The sequence below is a fragment of the Daphnia magna genome, linkage group LG4 (genome assembly GCF_020631705.1).
Source record: "Daphnia magna isolate NIES linkage group LG4, ASM2063170v1.1, whole genome shotgun sequence".
Classification (NCBI taxonomy): Eukaryota; Metazoa; Arthropoda; class Branchiopoda; order Diplostraca; family Daphniidae; genus Daphnia; species Daphnia magna.
Window position 1 is genome coordinate 5,332,089 of NC_059185.1, and position 10,317 is coordinate 5,342,405.

A 10,317-nucleotide genomic window follows, 5' to 3' on the forward strand; every position below is an offset into this window, starting at 1 on the left:
CATTTTGTTTTTAGTCGAGCATACCTGGTTATTCGATTCCAACTCCTGAAAGAATGTGAAACCCACTCCTGACAAAAGTTCACAAGGAAATCGAAACAAAAGTTGCAAACAGGCTTTCTCAATGTAGATCACTGAACAATATCATGGATATCTGGTCGTCTAGATCTATGGATGGTTACATCGGATTTACATGTTCAGCTGTGTCTGACGACTTTGAAGAGTTTGTAGTATTCTTGGGAGTTCGTAAAATGCATGGAAGGCACACTAGCCAAGCGATTCTTGCTGAATATGAACAGCTTTTACAAGATTGAAAAATTCCTTCGAATAAGGTATTATCTTTTATGAAAATATGATATGATATTTATGAACATATTTTCTATTTATTTCAAGGTGTCTCGAATTATGACCGATGGTGGTTCAAACATGGTAGCAGCTGGTTTTCATCAAATTCCAGGGTGGGAATCAGGCGAAGTTGCAAATGAATCAATGCCAGATGAATTCACTCACATTGCTCCTTCTCAAGCCGAAGATCGTATCAAAGATCGTTCATCAACTGCATCCACTGAGAAACCTGAAAGTGATGAGGTTTTATAGAACTTGAGATTGACGAAGGAGGTTCTTCTTTGATGGACATCATAGATGACTTATCAACCGTATTAAAGGAATTAACAGTTCCTGATTTAGACACTCAAGAAGAACTTGAAGAAGTGGAACACGGTATAGATTTACAACTTCTATCTTCTCCATCAGTATCTTTTCGAGAAGTCGTCGAGTACTGTCTTACTGCTACCTACAGAGCAACCTGCACAGCACACACACTTCAATTGGTTGTTGGTGATGCAATGAAAGCTATCTCAGGTTTGGGTTCGCATTCAGCCCTTGCAGCAGTCGAACACGCGAGTAAGATTGTCAATTTTGTTCGTAAGAGCAACAAAGCAGTTGGTTTTCATTTTGTAGCTAAAAATGCAACTAGATGGAATTCTCAGTTAAGAATGATTGCAGCTTTACTTAAAGCAATCGATAAGGACCGCAAACTTCAATCAAAACTTAATGCAACTAAAAAGTGGGGAGAACTATCCCATCACGAACTCGGCATGTTGAAAGAACTTACAATTCTTTTACAACCGTTTGAAGATGCAACCAATGATTTGCAAGGAGACTATGAGACTACAGGAAATGTTATTCCTTAATATCTAGACTTGTTGAACAAAGTAAGCGTAACCATCAAAGACTCGGAAAGGGGACTCAAAACGGGAAGCTTTACAGCAATCCGAAGTGTCCATTTTCAAGTCAGATCAAATACTGCAAACCAATTGCTAGTTTCTTAAAAGAATCACTCACAAGGCGTTTAAGCTATGTTCTACGAGATACTTTCTATGTTCTTGGTAATTTTTTTAAATATAAAAAGCCACTTTGTCTTCTTTTTAACAATTCTTTGTTGATTAATAGGAACAATGCTGAATCCAATGTTCAAGAAGAAATGATTTCCAAATCTGGTGAGTCTGACTGTGCCGTAGTAGCAGCCGTTAAAGCTGAATTGGAAATGAGAGCTCAACAGCTCCAAGTATCAAAGCCCAATTCAACTGAGAAGAAAAATTGTACACCAATATGCACTGAAGCCAGCAACGGAGCCAGTCAACTATACAGCACGTTACTGGATGAGCCGAGTGAAAATCAGTCTGGTAGTACTTCTGCTGCTGTCACTGAGGAATTTGATACATTTCTAAATGAGCCCCATTCCTCGATGAGAGAGTTGGTTGACCCGCTGAAAGCAAACGGACAAACAAAACCTCGAAGGTTATTAAAATTTTGGAAAAACAACGCCCATCGTTTTCCAATTTTGGCGTTAATAGCCAAAGATATTTTTTCTGTTTCTGCTTCAAGTGGGAGCATCGAACGTGTATTTATTACCGCAACAGATATTCTTCACGCTAATGTTTATTAAAAGAAATTCTAACATTAATTTGTAACATTAAGTTACAGTCATGCAATGTTCTCCAATAAATAAAAAACTTAAATATTGGAGCACGGAGGAATAATGCTGAGACTCAAGTAGCGATTAAAATAGATTGTATTCACTCTCGATGCTCTCACACACACACAGTACTAACAAATAGTTACAACTAGACTGGGGCGCAGCAAGGGACAGACACAAGTATTTATGCACTAACGTAGACAGCAGCTACCGGGAGAAATATCTGCTGACAAGACTGCCGGACATCTCGGGTAGAGTTGCGGTCAATAGCCGGTAAAGGAGCGCCGGACGTGACAACTAGTCCATGGGGCCTCAATAACCGCGACCATATCTTATCTTATCTTTAACTTATCTTTAACAATTGATCAGATAAAGATATCACGAAAACTTATCTTTATCTTATCTGATATTTATCTTATCTTTATCTTTTTTTTATATTCTGTCAATATCTTATCTTTATCTATCTTCGCAGTAGCGAAAAATGTGTTATCTTGTCAAATAACCAAAAAATAAAAGATACGTTACACCGAATACCTTGAAGGTATGTATTGAAATTCGTCTATCTATATTGATTGATTGCTTAAATCGACTACATTTTTTAGGAGGAGATTAACATTTTCAAAATTTTAAATAATAACAAGATGGGAAAGGAAATCGTCGTCAGTTTTATTGAGAGAAACGAAGATTTTATTAACAGCGACGAAAGAATTGCTGTTGTGAGGATCGTGTGTCAACATATGGTTCAAAAAAATCTTTTGCAGTACTATCCATCCACAGAAACAAAGCACCTCTATGCTGCTGCTATTGTTAAAGCATTTCCTTGTCTTGTTACAAAGATCCAGCATCCTCAAGGGAAAATGGAAATAAATCACGATGTATATTTCCACCCTCAAGCTGGGGGATTTATTGAAAACCATTTAAAAGAAATGCGTAGACGAGATGGAGTTCACAAAAGAAAGCCGAACAACAAACAGGCTCAGAGTTCCGGAAGTGATGATACACCAAAGAGAAAGAATAAAAAGAAAGGTATAGTGGCAATCACAGATCCCATGGAAATTGAAGACGAAAATATGATAAATTCAATGGTAAAGTTATTTTTGTTACAATTCAGTATTTCACTGTGATTTTATGTTATCAATTGTATGATGTAAGAGTTTTCACTGAATCCTTGTGGCAGTTAAGATATTCCCAAACAGTTAACTAAACATATTCTTTTCAATAGGTTTTTGGATGAAACGTCATTCGTCTTCCTCGATTGAATATTCTACAAAGATTTACCAGTACATGGAGAAGACCTTCGAGCATCGACAAAGGCAAAGTTTGAACATATTCAAGTCTGCTTCGGATGTCCTAAATGAATATCCAAGATTCATGGACGTTGACAATGTTGCTCTAGTAAGTAAAAAAATTTATGTTATTTTTTTCCTGCAACTTAAAGATTTTTCATCTTAGATCATTCGGGATTTTCAAGCCAAATATCCACACATTACGGACAGTACTTTCAGAAAAAGATTTGTTGACAAATTGTCTTCTTTCCCTGTTGTTGCTGGCAAGAAGTCCCTAATTGTTCAGACGGTAAGTTTTCCACTATTACAGTACACTTTATTACTTATGTAAACAATAATTTTTTTTTATAGATTGTCTGAAATCATTGATTTTGACACTGCACCTGATGCCTGCTGTGTATAATGTGAAAAAAGCCAGTTTTACTGCCAAATTAGGACATTTTTTTCTTTCGTAAAGGTATTGTGGGTTTATACAGCTTAAGGGCTGTCCATAAAGTATGTCACGCTCGAGGGGGGGAGGAGGTCTTCGCTGTTGTGACGGGTTGTGAACGGGTGGAGGGGGGGGTGGTGTTCTAGAAAATGTGACGTCACAAGCCAAATTGCTCGAGGGAGTCCGAGAGGATAACAGCTGGGGTGCAAATTTAGTCATTTCGCTAAGCCATTGTAGCAGCAATGGATCTAACCGAGTCTTACGAATCCCTAAAAAAAGCATTTGCTAAGGCTTATCCTAGTAAAAGCAAACAAATTGCTCAAAAAGAGATCAACAAAGTTTGGAATGATTTAAAATCAGACAAACCAAATTTATTGTAAAATTTAAGTCAACTATTAAACAAATATGAGTCGATCACGTTGGAATCGAAGGGCAAACACATGCTTTTTTGGTCAAAGCAATCATCTAAATCTGTTAAAAAACCAGATCCCATTGAACAACCCATTTCCCTTGAATTCGAACCATCATCGTCCCAATTTGATGAGCCGACTGATTTTGCAGAAATAGTTGAGCCCATGCCATCTTCACCTTTAGCTGTTGTGGCAAATAAGTCTATTATTTCACAAACATTAAGGACCAAAAGACAAGACGAACTAAGATGTGAAATTGATCTGTTAAATGGAGATTTGGTTGGATTGATGAAGCGAAAAAATACTGGCCATATTACTGATGCACAAGAGGAAGAGCTGAAGTCGAAACGAAAAAAGAAAGAAAGTCTCGAGAGTGAATTGAAAAAGAAAAATAAAGAACAAGAGAGACAGAAGAAAAGCAGAGCATCCAAACGAGAAAAAATCTCAAAATTGTGTGAAACACATCCCGAAGTAAAAGAAGCGTTGAAGTTGAGAGGAAAAACTGGTCATCCAAGAATAGAAATCGACCAGGTTCTATTTCTGAAAGCCATTGTTGATATTGCCCTTCACGGGTCTGCCGCCGATAAAAAAAGAAGGTTGGATGTTTATCGCAGCATCAAGACGCTTGATGACCTAACAGATCAACTAAAATCCGATGGATTTATGGTATGAGTTACGTTATAAATCAATCTAAGCGTACTGATTTAATAAGTCTTCTTGTGGCTATAAATATTCAAGGTGAGTAGGAGCGCTGTTTATTTAAAGCTTTTACCAAAGCGCAGTGTTTCTATTGAAGGCAAAAGACATGTGTCTACTGTTCCTGTTCGCTTAATTCGTGCGCAAAATGATCATCATTCCAAACATGTGGACATGTGGTTTTGTTCGGCAACAATAAGGCGTTTAGAAGAATTGGCTTCTCTTCTGGGACCGAAAATTGTTACTTTTCTAAGTCAAAACGACAAGGCAAAGGTCCCAATTGGCCTAACTACTGCCAACAAACAAGCCCCACTTTTAATGCACGTTGAATATCGTGTAATACTCCCAGATCATGACTGGGTTATTGCAGGCAAGCATAAACTTACGCCCTCTGTTTATGCTGGAATTGATATAAAGGAGAATGGAATGGGGAAAATTGAGGCTGTCAGTTATTCAGGACCGACCTACATAGCTATGTGCTCGGGGAAACACTGTTCATCAACGGTGCTATCTCATGGATTAGATTTTGAGCGTTTGCTTAGTATACCGGAATTCGAAGTTATTATGAAAGACACTTCAGGGAATGTAAAACCGGTGGGCATTACTATTGTTGACGGGGGACCGGATGAAAACCCCAGGTATTTATTTTTTTTATTAATGTTGAATTGTATGATGATTATTCAATTATTTTTAGGTATCAAAAAGTTATCGACGTATCAATTCATCACTTTATTCAAAATCATCTTGACGCCTTGTTTATGGCAACGAATGCCCCAGGCCGTAGTGCTTTCAACAGAGTTGAATGAAGGATGGCTCCCTTAAGTCGAGAGTTGGCTGGTCTCATACTTTCACACGGTCACTATGGAAGTCACTTAGACAGCCAAGGAAAGACCATCGACGAAGAACTTGAGAAACAAAATTTTGAATTTGCTGGCAAAACATTGGCTGAACTCTGGTCACAGGTTGTCATAGATGGCGCTCCAACTATATCCGAATATATTGATCCTGAATTTGGAGAACTGAGAAGCGAAAGGCTACTTTCAAAAGATCTTGATTGGATGGCCAAGCACGTTAGAACTAGCCAATATCTAACACAAATTGTCAAGTGTGCAGACATCGATTGCTGTGGCAAAAGAAGAAGCCCATATTTCAGTTTCGTTTCATCAAGATTCCTTCCTCCTCCTTTCCCACTGCAGCAAACTATTGATGGTGGAATCATTACACCTAAACAGATCCTTGGTGATGGAAATAAATTTCCGTCGCTTTTTCTCGCTCTTTCGTCAAATGTTGCTGATCTATTACCAGAAGCGAAGAAAGAATTCAAACGGATCCCCTATGATTTGTTTTGCCCGTCAGTGCAATCATGTTTAGTCAGTCGGATCTGCAAAATTTGTGGACTTTACTTTGCTTCGCAGAAAATGATGAAAGCGCATTCATCTCAACATCGTAAATCATCTGATGTATCATTAAGTTTATCAAGTGAGCCTTCAAAAATTCGCCCAGTCCGGATAGCAGCAAGAAGACAACGAGAGTTGATGGCTGTCATCGTTAGGGAAGAAGGTGAAGAGGATGTGGAATGGTTTGAAGAAGAAGAACTGGATTTATCAAATATCTCGCTTCCTACAAAAATGGCCGAAAAAAACAGCGGATTGCTGCCAGTGTTCGATATTGAAGAATATTTAAGTATTCCATGGGAAGATAAGAAGGTTTAATTGTGAATTTGAATGTCAAAAAACTGAAAATTAAGAACTGAATTTCAAAAATAAACACGGATTTTTAAAAAAAGAATTATTGTCCTATTGAGGGAGGGGTCTCAAATTTTTGACGTACTTTTTTAGGGGGGGGGGGTAAAACTTTTGTGACAGCTAGTGGCAAGGGGGGGAGGGGGGGGTTAAAAAGTGAAAAAAAATGCGTGACATACTTTATGGACAGCCCCTTATCGACGAATGAAATACTGTCAATTTTGTATTTGTGAAGGAAAATGAAGCCATTTTGACTGTAGCGATAGAAAAAGATGTTGTTTAACACAAACAGCCATTTCTTCTAGTTGTTGGCTCCATTGAACATCCAATAACTTTTTTTCTGGTCGTTGACCAAACGGTGATCCCCGTTAGTTCCGATTCCTGCATAGCATTTAATTGCTTATTTTCTAGTTTTTTTGTGTTCGGAGTTGAATATCCGCAATATTAAGAAAAGTTTTTCATTTTTTTTACAGCATATTTTTGGTATTTACCCAAACAAGGGGAAGATAAACTCAAGCAACCAAGAGTTAGTCAACACACTGGATAACATCGCTGGAAAACTTCTCGAATCAACAATCAACAAGTAAAATCTTTATTTTCTTGTTAGTTAAATGTTACATACAAAACGAACGGTTTTGTATTACAAGGCAATTTTCTTACCTGTTATTCTGTGAAATCACAATTGTAAACCAGATTCAGTATTTTTAAATTACTGTTGCTTTGTTTCAAGAATGTGTTATTGGTATTACCTTTCATTTTCAAATAAAGCTCTGTTGAACACTGGAATGGATTTTCGTAGTTTTTTTTAATTAAAACTTCCGACAGTCAACCCAACCCCACTTATAACCAACGATCTGGGGTATGCATGAGCTCCCTTAACCCCACGAAATTTGAACAAATTAGAAAAAAATATGTATACTTAAGTATTCCCCACTTAAGCCCTACTTTTTCGCCCACTAAATGGTGTATAATTTGTGGGTACACTTAAGCCCACTAAACTCCTAAGTGTATAAGTCCACCTATTTTAAAGTGTATGAATAAGTGTATCACTACACGAATTTGTGGGGTACCACACTAAATAAGTGGGGACTTACAAATTCCCACTTATAAGTAGACTTAAGTGGGGTAAAAATTTTTACCGTGTACTCACGAATTGCGATGGTGTTTCGTTTTGAAAATAACGATACAGCCATCTACACACTTATCTTTTCAAACTTATTGGGATGGATATGAGCATCGGTAAGGTGGCATGCATGTTTAAATTTTTCCCATTTTCAATTTCATAAAGTACTACGTAATACATAAAATTCACTCTTGCTTCCTGACACTAACGGAAAAATTAATCTTAACATATAAATTGATACAATTTAATATTACCCGAACAATGCTGTGTTTGTGCATGTTGGTTGTGGGTGCATTTTATTAAGTGCGGTACATCAACAAAGAACAATATTCAGCTATTTTTCTCAGTGGGATGGTCTATAGCATTTCGAATTTTCCGTCCCCAAAATGTCGGTTGTTTCATTACCGCCTTGTTGGTTAAATAACCATCCGACACGCAGGTGGAAAAGATAGCGCCATGATTCCATAATGTAGAAATAGCCTTTGGCAAAAGCTGCATTGACACAGCTCTCGGTGCTCCACCCTTGGTTCCGAGCCACGCAAAGTATTGGATCCATCCGACATGTAATGGGCGTAAGACAAAAACCAAACGTGATCTGCCAAGCCATTAGGGAACATGATGGTTGTTTGACCTGCATAATCCTGAATTCTCTTCCATTTTAAAGTTGTCGTGCCAAACCTCATGTCTTTTGTTATTTTAATTTCATCCCAAATTAAACAGTTAAGTCTTTTCCCTAGCGCTAGCCCTTTCAGTGAAACGCTTTATATTCGAAAATTAACTCGTTGGCGCCAAATTTGCATTCAGATGAGCATAATAATCATCGAATGGTTGATGGGCTAGGAAGTGGCAGAAGCATGTTTGCTCTAATGTGGAGGTAGGCAGCATTGCTTTCGTTATTAATATTGTAAGGATCCGCCGACCGAATCGAATTAAAACGGTAAAATTGAACATGCTGCTTCTATTACCCGTATCTGTTAGCCGTTACCCTGTTTTGACCCTAAGTTTGTTGCCCCGAATAACCCACTTTCTACTTTTATAACTATAACGGTAAAGATAGTCTTCCGCCTGACTTTATATTTTTTGACACGCCTGACCTCATTTTGACCTTAAATTCTGCTCTCTGTTTCGCCGTATAAAAGACGAAAAAACTTCACTTTAGGGCAGTCGGCAGGTGGTAGACAGTGGGATACCAGTATGTCAGTCTGTCAGTCTTCTCCCAAATCTTATCTCAGTCTTTGACCTTTCCCCTTTTTCCGATATAAATAAACGTCTACCACTAATTGTTTCAATATAGCACACTGGACTAGGAATTGGTGTTCGTATACCACCCCGTTTCACCATTGATCCTTCGTGGTATCTTTATTGCTTCTAGCAATAACATGCCTACTACCTGCTTCTCCTGAAAGGTTTACACGAGAAGCAAATAACACGAAAAAACGATTTTCGGTGAAATTCATACCTAAGTGGGACTCCTAGGTATGAACATAGGTATGAACAAATCTCCTAAAAAAATTAGGAGATTTCTCTAAAATCGGAACCCCCCCCCCCCCAAAAAAAAAAAAAAGTGGTTTAAATAACACCAAAAATGAGACTTATTTTTTTCAAAAAATGAAACTATACGACCCGTTTGTGTACTGGAATTTATATACGAAGAATAGAGCCAACTAACTACGCGTATCCAAGCCAAGGCAACGTCTTTTCTGCCATATTTGGGATCAGTTTGTTTACATTTTTTAGTGTAAAAAAAGCCATCTCAAGGTGAAGTGTAAAATTTATTATGAGTTTTATTTTTTTTAACATTATACATTATTTTCAACATCTATTTTTTATTTTTTATACTGAAAATGCTAAGAAACTGATCCCAAATATGGCCGACGTGATATTGACTTGGCTTAGGTACGCGTATAGTTGGTTTGCTTTAATGAAATAATAGCAGTAAATACAATTTAAGATGTTTATTGTTGATGTTTAAATTGAAATACATTACACAACAAGAAAAAGATAGATGTGGAAAGTGATTAATTAATCTGTAAAGAGGTTGGCAGTGGCACTGAAGGTGGGATTCCTTTTCCCTTTTGCAGTTTCCACACACTGCTCTTTTGCTGGTGCTGGATATGGCTGTGATTGGGATGATTTTTCTTCTTAATATTTTTTGATTCACTTTTAACGTTTTGAGCATGGTCATCACAGCTGCTGAAGACTATGTCAGTGCTGGTTTCACTATAGAATCGTAACCAACATATTTTTCTTCAAATGCATCTGCCAAATGAATAACACAAATAAAATTATATTTAAATCGTAAACTAATTTTCAGAAAACACATACCTTGAAGTATAAATACTAAAAACATTTCCAACAACCAATTTCTTTCGAAAAAAACTGAGCTATCAGGGAAATTAGCATTAATTGTAAGAAATCTTTATCATAAACTCATTTTCATTATATAAATACCATGTGAAATAATAAGAGAAGAAACTTTTCCAACAACAGATTCTTTTTAAAAAGCAGAGTCATCTAGGAAGTTGATAAAAATTTGATTAAATTATCGTTGTAAACTAATTTTCAGAAACGATCCATAACATGTACCAACAGGCACAGAAACAACTGAAATGGTTAAGAGAATCCCAACTGTACTATATCTATAAAATGGAACAA

General features: G+C 37.1%; 1 protein-coding gene and 1 pseudogene across 1 annotated transcript; both read left to right on the forward strand.

The window, feature by feature from the left end:
- The first annotated feature begins 395 nt into the window (after nt 1-395).
- Nucleotides 396-3,621, forward strand: LOC116934222. The gene is made up of 7 exons (XM_045171996.1): nt 396-1,117; nt 1,477-1,595; nt 1,656-1,900; nt 2,737-3,001; nt 3,198-3,370; nt 3,428-3,550; nt 3,613-3,621. The coding sequence occupies exons 1-7, from the start codon at nt 627-629 to the stop codon at nt 3,619-3,621; spliced, it is 1,425 nt and encodes a 474-aa protein (XP_045027931.1). The 5' UTR covers nt 396-626.
- A 510-nt stretch (nt 3,622-4,131) lies between these two features.
- On the forward strand, nt 4,132-6,569 carry LOC123471095 (annotated as a pseudogene).
- Nucleotides 6,570-10,317: the final 3,748 nt, after the last annotated feature.

What these genes read in the sequence shown, in the direction of transcription:
- LOC116934222 (XM_045171996.1), top strand. Translation starts at nt 627, where the DNA reads ATGGACATCATAGATGACTTATCAACCGTATTAAAGGAATTAACAGTT. An exon ending in CAAGTGGGAGCATCGAACGT is followed by an intron (nt 1,901 to 2,736) that starts GTATTTATTACC and finishes AATCTTTTGCAG; the next exon opens with TACTATCCATCCACAGAAAC. An exon ending in GAGAAAGAATAAAAAGAAAG is followed by an intron (nt 3,002 to 3,197) that starts GTATAGTGGCAA and finishes TCTTTTCAATAG; the next exon opens with GTTTTTGGATGAAACGTCAT.